Source organism: Amia ocellicauda, chromosome 18 (genome assembly GCF_036373705.1).
Source record: "Amia ocellicauda isolate fAmiCal2 chromosome 18, fAmiCal2.hap1, whole genome shotgun sequence".
Lineage (NCBI taxonomy): Eukaryota > Metazoa > Chordata > Actinopteri > Amiiformes > Amiidae > Amia > Amia ocellicauda.
Genome location: NC_089867.1, coordinates 2,685,521 through 2,706,680, shown reverse-complemented (window position 1 = coordinate 2,706,680; position 21,160 = coordinate 2,685,521). Strand labels below are relative to the sequence as shown.

Sequence of the window (21,160 nt, the reverse complement as noted above, 5' to 3'; positions counted from 1 at the left end):
TTTTTCTGTACTTTAATACACAAGGTATTGTGATTTATAATTATTTTATTTTCCATATATGTATGTATGTATTTTCAATTGCTTTGACAATACAAATTTGTTTGTCATGTCAATAAGCACCTGGAATAGAATAGAATTGAATTGAGAGAAAGGGAGGCAGAGGGGCGGGTGCTAGAGCTAAAGAAAAAAAGAAAGAAAAAGCGCGCCCTCCAGTTTCCGCCTCTCCGGGCACTTTTCAAGCAATCGCAGCGTACGTCAATCAGCAGTTGCCTTGGCAGCCAATGACGTCACCGCTCCCTGCTCCTGGGGCTGGTGATTGGAGGGAAACCCCGTGGATCAGAGCGAGACGGACGGCTCGATTGAGAATCAGCTGTGTCGCCCGAGCAAGAGCACCATTATCTCACACTCAGGTAAGCGGGAGCCGGCGATCAAGAGCAACAAAATGCAAAATATACGTCAATTCTTATTGTTGCTGTCTTGGGGGGGGGCTGTTTGTACATTATATATGTATATATATATTTATATATTCACGTTCGTGTTGAGTTTGATTGAAATGGGTGCAACAGCAACAGCAAAGCGGTGCACTTGGAAAGCCTGCGCGGAGCTTTGTGTGACCGCGGCTTTGCCTCCCTCCCTGATCATAAAGAAAGCGGCTTTTCTCACCACGTCCACCACTTCTGGGATGGGCTGGGGCTGTTGTCGATGAGGTTGCTTTTGTCGATAGGCAATTGGAGATTTCGATGTGGGACAATGGCTTAAGGCTGTTTTTCCTCTAGATAATCTATCAGACTTAGGGGGAGTAAGAAGAAAGAAATGCACCCGGATGGTCAGAATTCAATACATGTTCATTTGTGTATAAAGATCTAGATGGTGGGGGGGGGGGGGAAATGCATGAGAGGAGTTCAGACCATTTTCACAATGTGTGGATGTGTCCTTGGTGAAGTTTAGTGAGGTTTTTGGATGAGTATAATAAAGCGAGGTGGGGGACGCGTTTTGAATGGGTTGGGTCCGGCCAGCCTCCATTTGCGCCCTGATTGCTATTCAGGTAAATGGCTAAACTGTGGAGGTGGTGAGATATGAGAGGTTTTTAAGTTTCCGATGTGCTTTATAGATTTCCACAATGGTTGTTAATATTACTGTTAATCCGAGTAATGTTGCATAGTCAACGTTTTTGTCTTTGCATGTCGTTCAAAAACGCGGGTTAAGTTCTGATGGGGTGGGGGAAACGAATATATATATATATATTTTTTTATTTTTATTTTTTTTAACTTTTTTTTTATTATTATTGCTATAATAGTGTTCAACGACTTGTTACATATGTAGTATTTGTTTTTATGGATTTAGTAAAAGTAGCGTGCGGGTACATGCGTCTTATTTCCGGATCTGCCCTGCGCAGCCGACAGGCGCAGTTTCAGTGCAGTGTGGGATTGAGGTTTCGGTCCCGGCAGTGCATGTCGGTCAGGTAGCTGTCTGGCTCTGTTGCACAGGTAGGGACTGGGTGTGGTGGGGAATGAGGGCATATCCGCATTGCTTTCTCACAGAGCACCACCACCCCGGAGCTGGATAGCTGAGGTAATGGACGGATCTCGTAGCCTACTGAGAAACTCGTTTGAATTTATCTTCCATAATCGATTAGCTTGAACGAGATGGACCGCTTTCCCGCAGTGTGGCTTAGTTGGATGCATAATTGTATCATTTCACTTTCCCCTGTTGCGGGCAGGGTGCGTGTTTATTTAAATGTAAACTTTATTTATACATTAATCGAATCTCATGAATCAACCATAAAAAGGTTTCTCAGTTTAGCTAAGAATTGGCGAACTGATCAGAATATCCCTTTACAGCAATGCAGACGCACAGGTGCGTTCACATGAAATGCACATTTGATCACTTCCTGTATTTTCCATGTATTTATCTGTTGTGGCTGTGTTTGTAACAGTTGGCCAATGTTTCCAAATATTTTTCCTGCATTTCATAATTCTTATTAGGTAGTATGTGGTCCTGCGGCTTATGGGTTTTGTTTAGTGCAGTCAGGATTTCTGTCGAGCAGTAGGTTAGGGTGTGTGACACGAATCGTCAATGACAGACATGAGAGGCTACATTTAACCCTGAGAGATGCACACGGTTTTACACTGATTTATCTCATTGACATCACAGAACTGGTTCATTTTGGATATATTAGGAACTAAGTTATAGTGGTGGTTTTAAATGTTTGAAAAGAGGATTGGAACCTGATTGTATCTACTGCATTGGTACTTAAAATGGATAATTGGTTATTGATTCGGCACATTAAATCAGCCCTCTCGGAGAAGGTGACAGAACCATGCCAGTGGCATCTTACGTGCAGAGGTTATTGATTGACGTAAATAGACGCGCCCATCCCCCTCTTGTCTGACTGCTTGCTCCGTTGAGGAAGCGCGGAACTCAATGCCTTTTCAACTGAAGCTTTCCCTTTAATACAAATACAGTGATTGTGAATGTACCTGTGTGAGCAGGACACAGTTTCATATCAATTCCAACTTTGGCTTCTGGTTGACGTGTTAATAGTCCTATTATATTTCGTCTAAGGTAATAGGACATGGACCAAGAATGGCCCACAAATAAAATATGGGTGTATGTATATGTCATGCAAAGAGTAACATTTTTTTAATTGTCGGTTTAGAATCTTAGAATTGTTAAATCTCTTCTTCCATTAGATATTGAAACACACCTGAGTTGCACTTAAGATCTCAGCATTACTCTTAATTAACATTTTGTAAGTTCCAATAAGTTTTGAATTATGTTCACACCAGCAACTTTCAGAAAGAATGTGCTTTTTGGTGTATGTGTTCAATCCAGCCTGCTTAATTTGTATTATGCATGTCTTTAAATTGGCAGGTGTAGGCCGTGTCACTTGTTATGGGACAACTAGAGGTGCAAATGAGAACACGCAAGACACTCAATTCCACGGTTGCATTTCATGTTGTGCTAATGAGTGTTTATTTTTGCAGGGAAAACCTTTTTATGGGAATAGTTTGCATTTGCTTAACTTACCTGATATTTTGTTCTCGAATGTGTCTGGAGATGGTTTCAAAATCTTCTGTTCCACAGCAATTTTATGTTCAGTATTTTCACATAATGCCAAACCTAGTTAGCAGCAGCAATGCCTTCCCTTCTTAAAGAATGTGTTGAAACAGAAATAGTATTGAGGTCAGGGAGAGCATTAACTTTAACTTGTTGCGGTTTACTCAGAACATGTAACCCTCCCATCTCCTAAAGGTTTTGATCTTGAACACATTTTTTTTCATTGTTACAATTCCAATGGTACTACCTTCTTATGCAAGTAATTTTAACTTTCAATCCATTTTTAATGTATTAGTGGCACATTACATCATGTAAAATAACTAAAGAATTTTAACTGGTAAAGAATGAAGGACAAACATGAGTCTTGTAGGTTCAAAGTTGTCTATATTCAACTCTCCTTTGTTCTTTAAGATGATGAAAAGTCATTTGTAAAATCGTGGGTTAAGAACCTTGTTTTACTATGAATTTGAACACTTGAAAATGTCCTAAATTGAGAACCTAGGAGTATTTTGTACTGGCCTTCTAATTGAGACTACTGTAAAATTAGCTCAAACATCCTGCAGTTACTTTTGAATACACTTGGCATAGTGCTGTCTTATTATGGCAATGTAAAATGGGCTCATTTTACATTCTATTCCATTCATATATTAAGAAAAAAAAACATACATCTACACCTTTACCCCGATATTACATGAATTCTGATATAACACACTAAAGCAAAAATGAGTCAAAACACAAAACCGCAATGCACAGAACATATAGAGCATTTTTAAACTTTTACTCCAATCTAAATGACATAAAACCAAAAAAAAGCAAGTATCTTGAACACCAAAAATGGTATTTACCTTTTAATCAGTGTCTTTAAAACTTAACAAAATCCCATCTCCAACATGTTTTCGAACTATTTAAGTTAAATTCATATTACTTAACAATCTATGTGTAACATAGTTAGCTAAGTGAGAAAGGGGCCCATGCTTCTATTTGCTATAATACCAATTTGTAAGGATGCGTTAAAGCATTTTATAATTTGTGAATGTATGAATGAAACCTAGCCCACTTGGTTGCATTTGGCAATGTTTATTACTGTTCCTGTTGTATTGCATTGCGTATTTTTCTCAATTTTACATTTGCACACATTGTCAGACTTGCAACACTGGTTGATAATACAGTCCAGAGTTCATAGTCCTGAACAGATGTGAAGTTGTTAGACACCCCTGAACTCTGTAATTCTTACCTCTTACACAATGTAGAAGAATGTCTGTGGAAATTAATCAGCCTTACACTTGGCACATTTTTGCATTTTAGTTAGATATTAAAGGTTTGTCTGCTTCCTCCCTCCCCACAGTACTGAGCAGCCATGGAGAAGTCTGAGCAGCCGGTGCCCAAGGAAAAGGACTCGCAGAAGGCCGAGTTGGTGCAGAAGGCCAAGCTAGCGGAGCAGGCTGAGCGGTACGATGACATGGCCGCTTCCATGAAGGCGGTGACAGAGCAGGATGGTGAGCTCAGCAGTGAGGAGCGTAACCTGCTTTCCGTGGCCTACAAGAATGTAGTGGGTGCCCGGCGCTCTTCCTGGAGGGTGGTCTCGAGCATTGAGCAGAAGACTGAGGGCAGCGACAAGAAGCAGGCGATGGCGAAAGAGTACAGGGAAAAGGTCGAGAAAGAGCTCAAGGAAATCTGCCAGGATGTTCTGGTAAGGCATGACCAATGGCATTTTTACTTGGTCTATTACAGTAACATTTGTATTTGTCAAACTGATTCAAGAAAGCTTATATAGCTATATTTTCTTACAGAGCTTTTCGAGGGAATATTGCTGGTTTACCTTGCATAATTGTGTAATCTTCCTAATGTCTTTGTACTGTGATTATCAGAAGTAGTGTGTTCCACTTCAGCATGATATCCCCAGGTTAAAAAATCTGAATTGTTTGCTGTGTGTATATATAGAAAATAATCCATCCCAGAATTTCTCTTGGAAGATTCTTGACGGGAACCAGAGAATAAATGTAAATTATGTAGCTACTTAGTTCCGCATTACCGCTATAACTTAGTGGAAGGAAGCACTTCCTTTTTTCGGTCCATGTGGTTTTTTCTATTTTTGTCATTAGGCTGACTGATTCAAATACTCGCATTCCTTGAAGGTATTGAGAAGTTACTTTTCCCCTGCATAAAACTATAAATATTCGGTCACTGAAGACTTTGTCAATGGCAACCTTTTGGAATCGGGAATTATTTGCTCTATACACTCCAAAAGTCACTTTAACTGCTGTCTTTTCAAAGCAAAACCTGAGTCTAACATCCTATAAATGTTAGCATATATGTTCCAAACTAATCTTGAGTCACACTAAAACATGGCTGCAATTGAGTTTGCTCAGTGATATGCATTGATAGTAGGAATTTTGGAAAACATATGGGCAATCTTTAAAGATAGAAGTCTTGAGTTAAACTAAGTAGGCCCTAGTTAGTACTCATTTTTTTGCTATGAGAATGCAATGTTTGCTTTGCATTAACCATACCCCTATTTGCAAATCATAGCTGTAATTATTTGACTTTATGAATTTACTGTATTCTACTACATTGGCTGTTTACATGTAGCCTAATATTCCATTAATTATCCGAATAAAGTCCATTCTGAATACAATTCCCTTGTATAAACTGCTAATTCGGAATGGAATATTCTGAATGAAATTTCATTCTGAATAAAGGGCCTTCTATATACCTTTTGATAAACCGTTAAATAGGAAAATATTAGCCATATAAATGCTTGTTTGGATTACATTATCAATCGGAATGATTTAACGTTTAGTGCACATGCTACTCTTGGTCTGCTCTGACATAGCTGACTCATTTGAAAACATGGCGGTGGCAGCGAACTGACAACTGGTCTAATGAAGAGATGATGCATTTAATAGAAATACTAACAATACTTTGGGGCAGAGGTGGATTCATGACATCTGAAGTAAATACCTTTGCTTCATGTTATCACCGTCTGAATAGTAGGAATTTGCAAGATGCACGGAATGCAGAGTACTGACAACTGGTCTAATTATGCGACTGGTCTGTTATGCGAGAAAAGGCAAACTGTGGCCAAACGACATTGTCACAAAGTAGCCTATTTGTGATATATGATTGACATGTAAACGGGTACCCACAATAAACCTCATGAATGTGAGATCATGTAAACAGTTGGTTCTGAATGTCCATTCGGAATGAATAGATTCCAAATTAGTTTACATGCACATGTAATACTAACTCCTGCCCCTTGTGATCAAAACTGTTCCAGTTACTATTTTTTGTGAAATAAATTCTGCTGTCATTGAACCTATAATAAAATTATAATGTATGAATACTATCTTTTGTGGTCTTAGTATAGTAATATAAACATTTAATGACTTTTCACAGTCACAAGGAACTGGAGTTTGACAAACTGCTCTGTACTGTTATAGGTTTTTTTTTTTTTCTCTTCAGTTAATGCATTCAGAAATGCTAGTCTCCCCATACACTGTTTAATGAGTTCAGAGTAATCCCATGTGTAATAACATGAATTGTCCAAAAGCATCCCAATCAGGAATGGGGACCTGTACAGTAACAACAAAACTGCATATAAAGACCTTGGCTACTCAGTTAATCAGTAGGCATGTTAAGTAAAGAGTGTTAAAATATAGGCTATATATAGATTAATCTGTATTTAAGAACCTCTTGGAATGTATACATCTCCTGTACATTATCCTGCTATGTTTTCCTTGGTTTAAAAATAAAATGTTTGTATTAGTACTTGGTTTACTTATTGTGGTTTAATTGAATAATTAAAGGAGACCAATCAGCAGCATCCCTTTTCAGATTCCTCACTCCAGCTGTGCGTCTTTGCTCAAAGACTACTTTCAGGTGGTTTGACAGTAATCCAGATAAGTCAGTCCAGCTTGTTCTAATTACTTGTCATTAGCACGAACGCTCCTCTCCCAAGCTCATTAGTGCATTCCTGATCTCATTTGCCCCAGTGTAGCAGGTTGTCCTTCGCCTGAGAGAAGGCACTGGACCTGGCCGTTAAATCTCCAGCAAAGGACCAGCCAAAGACTTTTAAACGGAGGACTCGGACATGTTCTGAGTGTACAGCATCAATGCCTTTGAAATCGTATTGATTTTTAAAAGGCCACCAAAGACAAGCGGATGCATTCATAAGGTTCTGAAGGTTCACTGAGTGTATAGCAACAGCCAAGGGAAGTGAGTGATTTCCAGTATTCCATTTTTTTTTTTTTTTTCCCCACCAAGTTCTGCCAGGTGTTGTCTGATTTCTGAGGTTGTCATTATATTTGACACAATGGAAATGTCTGGTTGTACCTTTGTGTTTGTTCTCACTTTTGTCCTGTTTTATCATGGCAGAGCTCTAATGACAGTGCACTTCTCATGCAGCTTGTTCCAGGATTTCTCCCAAATTGGTCTGGCCCACTTAGTCCATTTCCTGACACAGGATGCTTGGTATTGTTTTTTGTATTTTTGGGGGAGTTTTTTTAATTTAGAAATGAAGTGTAGTTTCCCTGTGGAGTATTAAACCACGGATGTCTTGCTCCACATAATTAATTCCAGTAGAATTTATCACGTCTACTGATGTTGCCACGTGGTTCAGCTTGAGACTTCTTCAGGATGTCTTGTACCACTGAGAAGGAAAATTAACCAGGCAACTGGTTAGATCTTCATAAGACGGCTTGTTTTTTTCTGGATTTAATTATTTAAAGTAATTGGGAGGTATTGCAAAGGGCTCCTTATCCTCAATACAATTACATAATTAGTGGCAGTGGAGGCTTTGATTGAGATTGTGTGGGTGCTCCTACCTGCTGCTCTCAGGAGAGGGATGGGCCTGTTGTGCACAAAACATTTTAAGGGCTTCAGTAAAGCGGTCCTCCAAGATACTCTGGTGGGTTCCTGTTCTGCTCATTATACTTATGCTCAGATCATTTCTGCAGTTGAAAAGAAAGATTGTTAATCTACAGTGACCCATATAATAAAATCATTTTAAAACTAAAAAAACAAGCAGACAACAAGCTTAGCCTATAGATTTAACTTATAATAAAATAAATTGCAGAAAACACAAGTTATGTAACCATTGGATGTCTTTCTGTTCAGTGGGGTTTGATTTATGCAATGATGGCTACATTGAACTAACTAGTTTTTCACTATTTTCCTACAACATTTAATTTGTTTCAAGGTATTCCCATAAATTGTGAAAATGTTTAAAAAAAAAAAAAAAAAAATTAAGGAATATCTTCTTGCATGTTTACTTACTGTATAACATGAGCCTAATTGTCCCAGTCTGTTTCTGGGGTAAGGTGAGATGCTGTTGTTAATCTGCCGCCAGAGCAGGAACTTTAGGAAGATGCTAAAGATGTTGCTGCCAAAACAGTAATCTGTGAAACTTTGCTATCGGTGTCCTGACAGCCCCACCACCAGTCTTGAGTTTAAATACTGCAGGTTCAACACTACTGTCTGTTCAGACCAGTTATGGGTCTTACTTGTCTACAATTTAAACCACAAAAAATGAATGGCATAAAGGGACTGGATTGAGGAAAAATAATTAATAGTATTCTCTATATTCACAATGATAATATGGGTATGAAAATCCAATAATTCAACATTTGAACTCCAGAAAGCATGTTTGACAGCATGACTTGGTTCAGAGTCTCTGTGAATGTATCTAGTTTGGTTGGGGGAAAAAAAAGTTTATCTAATGTGTAACTATGGCACTTCTGGTAGTATGTCTGTCTGTGAGGTGAGTCACCCTGGGCCTAATCCTATAATGATAGGGTCTGAGCCAGTGACCTCCAGCCTTTCCTCAAGAGTTTACTGACCCTCTTGTGCTGCTAGGGGGCAACCAACAGTAGAGGGAGAGTGGGGGGCGGGGGGTGCATTGTACACGTGCTCTGTCCTCTGCTCTCTCCTTCTACCTGGCTTCCCCTCTGAAGAAGAATCTGATTCTCATGGGAGCCACATGACTGTTATCTAAGGGTTTTATCTTGTAAGACCTTCAGGCACAAAAAACCTTTTGGGTTTTACCCGTGATATCACTGCCAATTTAAGTTGATATAATGTATTACTTTTTTTAATTATGAGGTCATTAACTTGGTTTCTACAGGAAGTAAAAAGGCTTTACCTCATGTAGGCTGAAACACTTACATTTTCCTTTGCAGTTCCACCATCAGTAAACCTTTTTTTTTTGTTTCCTCCACTTTCCACATGTTTTCCAGCAGTGTTAAAATCAATATTGCTTGAAGTAGTTAAGGCTGTCATTTGCATTAATGCACTTTTATCCAGCAGTCACGTGAGTGGGATTTTTGCACATGCCAGAACCTGCAAAGATTGTGGTGTTCCTGAATGTAATTTTAGAAACCTTATCCTTTGTCTTTGCCACTTCATGCAATGGAAAGCTGTAGTCTGTATCCCTCTTTAGCTTCTGAGTCACTGTGACCTTTGCAGCTGTGTAGCATGACCTTTCCCAATGCTGTGGAAGTAGTTGAAGCAAGCTTAACCCTATAAACTGGGCTGCCTATTATCCATTTACAATAATTGTATGCAATAATATAGAAAACCATGTAACAGCAATGTAAAAATGTTAAGTGTAGATTTGTTCTCAGCCTTTCTAATTTTCTGAAATACTACAATGAGGTTAATTTTTTTTAATTTGTTTAATGAATAATCAACATAATGAAACTGACTCCTCTCACTAATTGGAATGGTCCCTGTTAAATAATAATAATAAAAAAAATTACTCTGACCTGTCATTCTCTATGTAGTGTTTTCTGTATATATATTGTGTGTGGGGGGTAAGAGTCATCCTTTTCCATTCCTGGGTTTTCTCTTGAAAAACCATAACAAACCCCTTTGCTGCCTAGTTTAGACAGGGCATTTGTTTTTTCCTACAAAATTGGTAAACTCTAGTGTTTAGTTTTGGAGTTTTAAAGCCCAATCACTTGACAACTTTATCAGTTGTGGTGATTCAATGGTTTTGTTTTTTTACATTGGTGCTTCATGATGCATACAGTAACACTTTACAAGCAGATTGTTCTCATACTGGAATATTTGTTTTTTTAATTTTCAGATTTTATAGAAAATAGTATTTCAAATAATGGAAAACCTGTTCACCCACCTATTTCAAATACAACATCTGATGACTTAGATGAGTGTGTATATGTGTGTGTGTGTATGTATGTATGTATGTGTGTGTATATATATATGTATATATATATGTATATATATATATGTATATATGTATGTATATATGTATGTTTTCCCAGAGGTGCTCACCGCTCCCAAGATGCAATTGCAGCAAATGAATGGACACTGACATAAATCTACACAATTGTTTTCCTTTTGTTAGTCAATTCACATGCAACCTGCAAAGCTATAGTAATGCAAGATATTGATCCTTTAGATCAAAATACAAGGCAAATGAAATGATCTACAGTTTTGTAAGGATGCAATGAGATTAGCTTCCAGTATGTGCATAGCTTCATAACTAATTTGTGGTTTTTGTTTTTCCTTTTCACAGAATCTTTTGGACAAGTACTTGATTCCCAAAGCTTCTACTGCAGAAAGCAAAGTCTTCTACTTGAAAATGAAAGGAGATTACTATCGCTACTTAGCTGAGGTGGCTGGGTCAGACAAAGACGGTAAGCTCTCTAATTAGACTGATGCTAGGTGTGTGTAGTTTGTGATGCCAGGTAGAGGAAAAGTGATATTTGTAACCTATTTCTTTGATTAGTTTGATTGCAAGATGGTGCTAATGGTGTCTTCAGTATTAACCTCATTTTCAGGAAAGAATGCTACTATTAGGATTATTCTTCCACTTCAACAATGTAGTATAAAATTCTATGTTCATGACATCCCAGCAGTCATAATGTAAAAGTAGTTACAGCTGAATAATGTGTTTCTTGTAAATGTGAGGGTGTGTCTTCTTGACAGTGATTGCCAGAGGGGTTTAGCAGAACACTCAGATAGGCACAGGACATGGAGACAAGGGCAAGTCACTGCGTGTGTACAGTCTGAATGAAACGGATGCTAAAGGAGCTTCCCTCCTAGTTTAATCCTCTTGCAATACTGCTTACATCATTAGGGATGGGCTGAATTTACAGGTAACTAATTTTCCCTTAAATTAGCAATGTATTGTCTCAGTTTGGCTTTGAACTGAAGAATGAAGGAAAATCACAGCTGGATTTATAGTTTAGTTTTTTCTCGTCGGATTTGTCAACATAGTTAACGTAGGTAATAGATCACTAGAATACGTATACACTATTCCAAGGTCATAATTCCTAAACTTGTATTCAACCATCATAATGCACAAAGTATAAGTGAACTGTTAGGTCACTAGCAACTTTAATTCTCCCAAGCCAAATCTGGCACTCAAGATATGAAAGCATGGTTTACTTGCCTATAGTCATTAACAAAGTGTTAATGGACCGTTTTATAGATGTATATACCACATTTCTAACTTGAGTTTATATTTAAGGGACACTTAATAAGTAAACTTGGTATTCCCAAAGTGCCTCTCTTTTTAAATGAAGACTAGTATTGACATGTGATCCTATCCAGCCTGACATGGAAGATTTATATGGAGGTTTGCTTTCCCTTTAAATACTCCACTGGAATGCAGGGTGAAACAATGCTGCCTTTTTCACTTCATCTTCACTCAATTCAAATGCCTTAAGTCTAGTTTCTAGGCAGGGGTACTCTTTATATGTAGTTGCCTCAGATTTTAAAAGTATGACATAATAGGTGCAGATTATTACAACTATAAACCTAGTGATTTTTTCCCCCCTTGAATATAATGCAGGGCAATACCAGAACACCTGATTTACAATGTACTGGCAATTTGATATGTGAAAAAGAAGCAGTTAATTCAGTTCACCCAGGTGTACAAACACTGACAGACTGTAATGGTAGAAGCACTGCAGACAGTCAAGAATAAAGCCATACATTAGAATTGAAACCATGTGGCTTTGTATGGTGGGTGTTGCACAGATCACTTATCGAGACTGGAGAGAGTGAAAAGCAGTATGAGTAAAACTGAGAGGGAATGATTTTAGCTGCCACCTCAATGATTGCACTTTTTGTCTACAGCAGATTGCAAGTTGAATGCAGCAGGCTTGATAATGTTCAATTTATTTTTCTCTGTTAGACCCATATACACATCTTCATTATTTTGGCAGGTGTTCCATTTAACCTGCTTAAAGCTGCGCTCCTAAACGGTATCTGAGGCTCTCAAATAAACCCCCTTGTGTTCTCTCCTTGTAATGCGTGGACTTCTTTAGATTTCGAATAACCTAAAAGAGACTTGCGCTGTAGTTGCTTTAATGCTGTGTAATTAGATAAATATACAGATACTTATACATAGAGCTGTGCGATATGACGATATATATCGTGTGAGGATTGAAATAAACAATAGATGTTTTTCTTTGTCGCAAATCCCACTCTTTACGGCAGTATGTTTCCTCATTTGGATGACGCTTTGCATTCTTCCCGGTTCTTCCACACCTGCATTCAGAAACACAAACAAACATGGAGGAGAGTGAACTTGACACAGAATAACCAAAAGAAACTTTAATGCTCTAGCGCACAAATTCCACCAGGCTCTCGTCGCTGAGCTGAACTCGATCTGCAAGCACCCCCAACAATACATGATCACACACCCCACCCCAGCTAATTTAATTACTATAATTTGTATAAAATTAAAGAATAAGTTTGTTTGCATTTTAATGAATTGGAAAGCAATGGGAACACATGCAGAAAGTTTCATTTTATTTTTATTAAGATGGTGAAGTTTATTAATAATAATATTAGTATAACTATTTTGTATTAACACGTGCAGTCAGAAGAAATGTACCTGTCTAGCAGATGTTAAATGTGCTACTATAAACCCGGCTGTGGGAAATCTACCTGAATCTATACCATTTTACAGTGCATGTGTTGCCTGATTACTATTGCTTGTTATTGTTATGTGACAGTAAATCATACTGTGTATATGTGTGTATGTATGTAGGTGTTATATATAGATCTATATATAGATATCCCATAACAACATAACACAAGTAATAGTGATCACACAACACTTGCGCTGTAATGTCTTGCATTCTGCATACATTTACCATGACAGACTGCATGTGATATTTGTTAGTTTTGCATATTTAATTAATGAAATACTTGTAGTTTGAATGTCTTTGGTCTTGTTTTGTAGCTTGATTAAATTAAAAGAAGAAATATCAAGAAATATATCGTGTATTGCCCAAACCTCCAAAAAAATATTATTTTTAAGTCATATTGCCCAGCCCTATTTATACACAAATAGATGGGTAATGTCTTGTTTTAAATTTGTCACACTTGATTTGACAGTTTGCCAAGTTTAATTTGTTTTTTTTCATACAAAATGTGATCGCAGGAGGAACTTCTGAACTTTCTCATTACATAGTATTGACAATGAAGATGTTCATATATGCTAATTTAGAAATGCATGTCATGTACAGTTTTATATGATGAATTAAGGGGAGAGCAGGCCCCTCTGAGTTTGAATAACCACAAAGAGCAGTCCCAGCTTTGACCAACAACCATTGTGCGCTCTGACCATCTGAGGAACTTCACAAACCTAGCCAAAAAGGTACTAAAGCCCTCCTAAATATGACATTCTCAGCAGCTCTCACTGAAGAACAAATGAGAAACATTCCAGGAATTCCAGAAACTTTACCCTACTTCCAGACTGCATTTTTCAGATCTCTGGGCTCCTGGCTGTAACTATGGCACGACAGGAGAACAGGATGCACACTTCAGCTACTGCCTCCATTGTGCAATTGTTTTTGGCCCAATTACTGCTCACCCCCATACAGTAATGTGCTGGCATATTAAGGAATATTATTGGACATGGTAATTTTCATTACTTAAATACAGTGCCTTAAATACAATTGTTTATTGGAATGTTACTGTACGTTAAACAGTGTTCCACAATATGGTCAAGGAAACGGTGTGCATGGATTCAGGATGAAGGGATAGGGTATAGTAAAAGAATGGATAGAATCCTTCCTTTGTATGAGTGTAGCAGATGACAGACCATTGTGCACCTACTAGGCTTTTAATTAATTGGAGAAAGATGAGATCTAACTGGTAACTGCAGTTCAATGACTTCCTAACTTGAAAGATGTTCATTTGTCAGTCCGATTTTGTAGACCATGTAAAACATCTCGGCTCATATTTAATTTCTTGGATAAGTTCATCATTTTTATTGTCCTTTAAATGCTGAAAGAACAGATCTTACGTTAGATCTTGAACCTCCAAGAAATTGGAATTTTCATGTCTGTACTGACCTTGCCAGTTTTCCAGTAAGTTTTAATAGTAAGCTACTTGTATGCCAGTGAAATGTGTAGACTGTTTGGGCTTCTGAATCAGAATGGGCTTAGTGATTCACAAAGCCTACAGCCTTGGTCTCATCTGTGCATCACAGGTTTGTCATGTTCAGAAAATTAAATTAGTAGGATTTTAATGCAAGTGTATTTTCATCTTTACCTGAAGATCTCCACTCAAGAATTGTCATTTCAGGAGTGCATTTCTCGCTCCTTCCAAAATAACTTGAGATTGAACTTCTGAATTTGTGTGAAATGTTATATTAATGAATGTTCATGAAGAACCTGTTCAACTACCCAATTACAAAAGGAGGTTCTTTGAGGTTATAATATACACGCTAAGCCTTTGGTGTCTTAGTGTGTCATTTGTCAAATCCTCTCTAATGCCAAATAGGCTGGATTTGACTGCCACTACTAGGTCACTAGTGTCTTGTGTACTGTTCCGTTAAACCGCAATCTACCAAACAGGGTTGTGCTGGAATTCGATCATATTGAAAAATACAATATTTGTATAATTGTCTGTATTTGACTATTTACATCACTGAGATGAAACTGCTCTATGCTTATGATTTAGTATCTCACAGGGATGAGGTGAAAGTAACCTTTTTACAACTACACAACGCTCAACAAAGGTGCATGGAAAAAGACACTGATATTTGCTACGGGATGAGATACTGTAACCCATAACCAGGGAGAGCAAAGGTGCAGCTGCTGCCAACACAGTGCAAGCTCTAAAAAAAAAAAATCTACTTTTGTGAGTCTCCTGGGAAGGCATGATAAATCTCAGCATCCCTTCCGGTTTAGCACTATGTTGCTATGGAAATGACAGACTACCTGAATGAAGGAGAACAGAACCCCCTTTTTTTTTTTTTTTTTTGGGGTGCACAAACCAGACGCTTGTTGGCAAAATTTGCTAGAAGGTACTCGTGTGTCTAACACAGTTATACCTTACAAAAACTTCAGTGACCCCCCCCCATCTTTAACCAAAGAAAGTTTATATAATGGTGTTTCTTGACAAACTTATCAAATTAGTCTTGGATGGCACATACAGTAGACTTTTTTTTTTTTTTTTTTTTTTTTTTTTTTTTTAATGTTCAGTGTTAATTATAATTTTAGATATTTTTGTTCTGGAACAGAACATAAAAACAATCATATTTTGTCTGTCCTTCCATCCATCCATTTTGTACACTGCTTGTCCTGGTGAGGGTCGTGGTGGCAGCATACTAAGCAGGGTGGACCAGACTTCCCTTTCCCCAGCGACAGATTCCATCTCCTCCTGGGGGATTCCCAGGCCAGCCAGGAGATCTAATCCTGCCCAGTGGGGCTTGCCCGGTAAAGCTGCACAGGCAGCCTCCCGCGGGGCATCCTTACCAGATGCTTGAACCATCTCAACTGGCTCCCCTCGATCCGGAGAAGTAGTGACTCTAATCCGAGGTTCTCTGTGCGTCTCACCCTATCCCGAAGGGTAGGTCCAGCAACCCTGTGGAGAAACCTAATTTCCACCACTTGTACCCGCAGTCTCGTCCTTTCGGGTCATTACCCAACGTTCATGACCATAGGTGATAATGGTGAGGTAGATTGACGTGTAAACTGCAAGCCTTGTCCGAGGACTTGGCTCCCGCTTCACCACCACAGACCGATGCAGGGGACGCAATACTGCAGATTCTGCAGCGAACCACCTGCCAATCTCATACTCCCCCTTTCCATCATTCGTGAACAAAACCCCGAGGTGGTACTCCACTAAGGGCAGCTGCTCCCTCCTAAGCTAGAGCAAGCAATCCACTCTCTTCCGAGAGAGAACCATGGTCTCATGCTTGGAGGTGCTGATTCTCATCCTAGCCGCTTCACACTCTGCTGCGAAACACTCGAGTGCGTGTCGGAGATCAGTCGGATGGGGCAAAAAGTACAACATAGTCTGTAATCAGCAGCTATGCCACCTCCAAGTCCCCAAACTGGATACTCTCCCTACATCAGCTGCAACTTGATATCCTGTGCATGAAAATCACAAACAGGAGTGGGGACAAGATGCACCACACCCACCTTGAACGTTTTCGACTTAACACAGAGAATTCTTGCTCTGAGAATAAAAGGACCGGATGGCACGCATAAGCGGCCCCGCTACCCCATACTCCCAAAACACCTCCCCAAGACATCCCAGGGAACACGGTCGTATGCCTTCTCCAAGTCCACAAAACACACGTAGACTGGATTAGCATACTTTCATGCCCCCTCAAATATCTGTGAAAGGACAAAGAGCAGATCCGTCGTTCCACGACCGGACGGAATCCACATTGTTCCTCCTGAATCCGAGGTTCAACTAACGGACGAAGTCTCCTTTCCGGCACTCTGGCATAGGCTGTTCCAGGGAGGCTGAGGAGTGTGATCACTCTATAGTTGGAACACACCCTCTGGTCCTCTTTCTTGAAGATGGGGACCACCTCCCCTATTCGGCAATCCAGAGGAACTGTACCCACCTTCCACACACCACGCCATGCCACCCCAACACTGTCTAGCACTTTCAACATCTCCTGAAGAATCTCGTCTACCCCTGCTGCTTTACCGCTGTGGAGGCCCTTGACCGCCTCGGCAACCTCAGCTACAGCAATGGATCCAATCTTGACAGCTATTCAGCACTGCCTCCTGCAAGGAGGGCATGTCCACTGGGTTGAGGAGTTCCTCAAAGTGTTCCTTCCACCTCAACGATTTCCCCAGTAGTGGACAGTGGTTCCCCACCCTTGCTGAGAAGAGCTTGGGCGACACCCCACCATCCCCTCCTAAGGCGCTGAATGGTTTGCTAGAACAACTTTGAAGCTGTCCAATAGTCATTCTCCATGGCCACTCCAAATTCCTCCCATACTTGAGCTTTCGTTTTCATGACTTCTACTGCTGTAGCCCTCTTGGCCAGCTGGTACCTCTCAATAGACTCTGGAGACGTATGCACGAGCTTTGCTCGGAAGGCCTCCTTCGACTTGACGGCTTCCTTCACCACTGGTGTCCACCGGTGTGTCCTAGGGTTGCCACATTGACAGGCACCCAACCACCTTCATGCCACAGTTTGAACAAAGTCCATTTAGACTCAATGTCCTTGACCTCACTCGGGATGGAGATGTATATAATATAATATATCTCGGGATATATATAGATGTGTATATATAGAGGTATCGATATAGAGATAGATATATCTATATATAGTAGCCCTTAAAATTGAGATGTAAGTTAGAATTTGCTAAACCCAAAAACATTGAATATTGCAGTATATTTAGTGATGTCTGATCGCATACTACCAAATCAGTGTATACCACATTCGTTAAGGTTTATTGGCAAGGCTAGTTGAGGGAGGGGGTTTCACCCTGGTCCTCTGAAGCTGTAACATCCCATGGCTATGGTTTTATTACTAAAGGGGTGTCTGTTCTGTGCAAGTTTTTGCTGCTTTAGGTTGATTTTGAAGTATTGATTTCAGTTTCTCAATCGAAACAACTGGGTAATGTGCAGTAAAAACTTAAAGCTCCACCTAGCTGATTATGGGCAAATGTGGAGTTTTTTCTTCTATGCTATAGGGAGACTGACCTGAGGTACAGAGTGAATTAATTAAATCTGAATGAGGTTTTCTTTTCTTAACAGACACCATTAAAAACTCACAGGAGGCCTACCAGAAAGCTTTCGACCACAGCAGGACAGAAATGCAGCCCACACATCCCATTCGCCTGGGTCTGGCCCTCAACTTCTCAGTCTTTTACTATGAGATCCTCAACTCACCTGAAAAAGCCTGCAACCTGGCAAAAACAGTAAGGCAGTGTCCACATGGTACTAATATCAGCCATGAGATGGAATGTATGAGGAAGATGTTGGGGGGGGGGGTCAGTGGTTACATGGTTATTGGGCCCCTGCCCTAGCTTCAGGCCTTTCCTTGTTTCCACAAAAACTAAAAATTTGTGAATAAGGCTTAAGGGTATTGAATCGCTTAACAATTACCACTATAAGGGTTGGTGGACCTAAAAATGGGGCACTGTGTGTCTGGGAGAGCCCATCTGTAATATAATTCTGAGCAGGGTTGTTTGGAATACATTGTACATGGCAAATCGCATTTTGAAAACCTCTCCTCTGTTTTGGAGGGGTGTGACACCTCCCCCATCGGCACAGCTTGTAATATGACCCTCTTTTTTTCTTGTTTTCCAGGCATTTGATGATGCAATTGCAGAGCTTGATACACTGAATGAAGATTCATACAAAGACAGCACATTAATCATGCAGCTACTGAGAGACAATTTGACAGTAAGTGTGGGGTGCATGTTTTGCTCTACTATTTTTCTTTGCTTTTGAAGGACGCCGATTCTTGCTTTTTGTGAAGGCCGTTAAGATGTGTTTGCTGCCACATAAGACTTCTAAAGTGGTTTAGCTTTCTGGCTTCACCTAAACTGAGGTACTTTTTATGTTTTTGAAAAAATAACTAATTTTGACTTGATTGGTGCTTATTAAAGAATGTTTGCCCCTAAGGGCTGAGAAGTACGGTCTAAAGATACTTCAGAAGTTATGTATTTGAGAGTAGTGTGCATGAATATACAAGTTTGAAAAAGTTAGAGGCCAAGTTCCTCAGCTCAATTATTTGTGTTCATTTCTCCAGCTGTGGACCTCAGACAACCAGGGTGATGGAGAGGACAACGAGGATGGAAAAGATAACTGAGTCTCCCCTTTCCTCTCTGCCTATCATCCCAGTTCATCAACACTGAGACCACCTCATCCAGCTGTCCCATACAACTAGTTTCTGTTTTAGTTCTTTCACAAGCTTTCTGTCACTTTTCTTTTTTGGGAGGGTGAGGGTGAACTTGTTTGTTTGCCATGTTTTCATGTGAGGAGCAATGGGGCCTGTTGAAATTAGGGAGGTTTGGGGTGTGGGGGGGGGGTGGGGGGCAATTGTTCTGAACACTGAAGACTTTAGTCAAAGGGTGTGATTTCAGATTGAGATGTATGTAACATTTTTAAATGTTTGCCATATTTCTTTCAAACATTCTGGGGTGTGCCACAAAGCCAACACAAAATAGTGTCCCATGTCCATATGAAGACTGTCTGTAACTAGGAAATTGGCTGGGAGGGCATCACGAAAGGATGCTGTCAAACACGTTCCCTTTGGCACGGGCAGAAAAGATAACATTCCACTGTCACCTGCTCAAGTTCATTTTCATTTTGGGTGACTTGCAAGTCATTTTTATTTCTATGTAAAAATTTAAAAGTAAAACAAATAAAAATTACGAGGTATAGAAAACCTAAGAACAAAGCAAGCAATTAAAAGCTTGATACTGTAACTTTTATTGTATATCGAGCAGAGCAGTAAGAATTTCCCATGTGCTTATCTAGTTACTTTTTTTTATTTTTTATTAGGGTTTTGTTTTTGTTTCCTTTGTTTTCCTTTTGATACTCGCCTAAAATGCATGTGGCTAAAGAAATAGTTTAATGGGGAAGTAAATGGAGGCTGTTGCTGACTGGCTGGCTAGCTTTGTTTAATGTTTTCTGGATTTTCATACAGAACACCCAAGCATAACTGTTATTTGGAGGGAAGACATGTAATTTCATGTAAGTGGAATAAAAAATAATTACCAAAACAATTTTGGAGGAGTGGAGTCTTTAGTTTTGGTTGTTTTTTTATTTGCTTAATATCTGGAAAACTACACCACACCAGCAGTGGCTGCTTTCCTCCTGCTTTGCTGTCTTTGCTCCCACACCCTCACAAGGTGTAGTCTTAATACTTACATAACGGAAGAATGTCTGTACTGTCACCACAAAACATGTTTCACCACTTTCTGGCTTAGAGTGGGTATTTTTTTGCACCTGGAACTTGAGACCAATAAATGCACAAGTTACTTTTTCTTAAAAGGGTTGTTGCCCCCTTTTTGAATATTTCCTGTGGCTTTCCATTCTTGCAAAGTTGTCTGCCCCTCCACAAACCACTTCCTCTTTTGAAAGCTACGGCAAAGTGCAACCTTTTGAACACAGATTTTTTTTTTTACTAATAAGAACATCTTCAAATAAGGCCAGATTTAAGAAACAAAACAAAAATAGGTAAAAAGGTAGGTGGGGGAAGGTTGTCCATGGATACAAGTTTGTTCATTGTTAAAGGTTTACCCTTCAAATCTAGTCTTGCACCCCCTTCTCTGTCGTTCATGAATGAGGAATGTGGGAGGGAAGTGGAGGTTGTAGCACAAAATGCATTTGAAGACTTCAGTTGTATTTGTCATAAAGGTGGGGGAGTGTGAACCACAGACACTTGTTTTCCATCTCTGAACCCTCTATCCGTTAAGCTCTGTGAACTCAATGGCTGGGTCCAGGCTGTAGGACAGTGGAGTGCAGCGGGACCTGATTGGTCAATGCCCTGAAGCCGGGGTGGCAAAGACTGGGAGAGATTTGGGTCAGGGGTGACTGTTGCAATCGCCTCAAGAAGGTTGTGCAATGCAATCATTCCTAAGGGAAGAAAAAGTTCAATTGCATGTATATAAAATAAAAATAAAAATAACCTTTGTGCTGACCTTAGCTCTCAATCCTGCTGTAGGAGGTGTGACTAGACTGATTTGCATTACACTGATTTCCTATAACCCTTTGTATTGCGCATGCTCAGATGTGAGGTGTACCTTGCCCAGGTGATTCTTTAGATAAGGACTGGAAAGCATCTGCACAACATTATACACAACGGCAGTGTGTTTCATTGCTAATTGAATGTGTTTAAATTTCCAGTGGGGAAA

At 39.6% G+C, this 21,160-nt stretch overlaps 1 protein-coding gene across 2 annotated transcripts; it reads left to right on the top strand.

Moving 5' to 3' along the window:
- The first annotated feature begins 255 nt into the window (after window positions 1–255).
- On the top strand, window positions 256–20,029 carry ywhaz (tyrosine 3-monooxygenase/tryptophan 5-monooxygenase activation protein, zeta polypeptide). 2 transcript variants are annotated; one of them, XM_066691315.1, is made up of 6 exons: window positions 256–410; window positions 4,406–4,750; window positions 10,595–10,715; window positions 18,051–18,214; window positions 18,606–18,701; window positions 19,051–20,029. In XM_066691315.1, exons 2-6 carry the CDS (start codon window positions 4,418–4,420, stop codon window positions 19,108–19,110), a joined length of 774 nt encoding a protein of 257 aa, XP_066547412.1. In that variant the 5' UTR covers window positions 256–410; window positions 4,406–4,417; the 3' UTR covers window positions 19,111–20,029. The 2 variants fall into 2 exon arrangements, with proteins under 2 accessions (XP_066547412.1, XP_066547413.1); XM_066691316.1 differs by lacking the exon at window positions 256–410 and adding an exon at window positions 1,548–1,572.
- Window positions 20,030–21,160: the final 1,131 nt, after the last annotated feature.

Bases quoted from the DNA above. Each gene is read 5' to 3' on its own strand.
- ywhaz (XM_066691315.1), top strand. From the start codon at position 4,418: ATGGAGAAGTCTGAGCAGCCGGTGCCCAAGGAAAAGGACTCGCAGAAG. The intron at 10,716-18,050 runs GTAAGCTCTCTA...TTTTCTTAACAG, and splicing joins GGCTGGGTCAGACAAAGACG to ACACCATTAAAAACTCACAG. The intron at 18,215-18,605 runs GTAAGGCAGTGT...CTTGTTTTCCAG, and splicing joins CCTGCAACCTGGCAAAAACA to GCATTTGATGATGCAATTGC.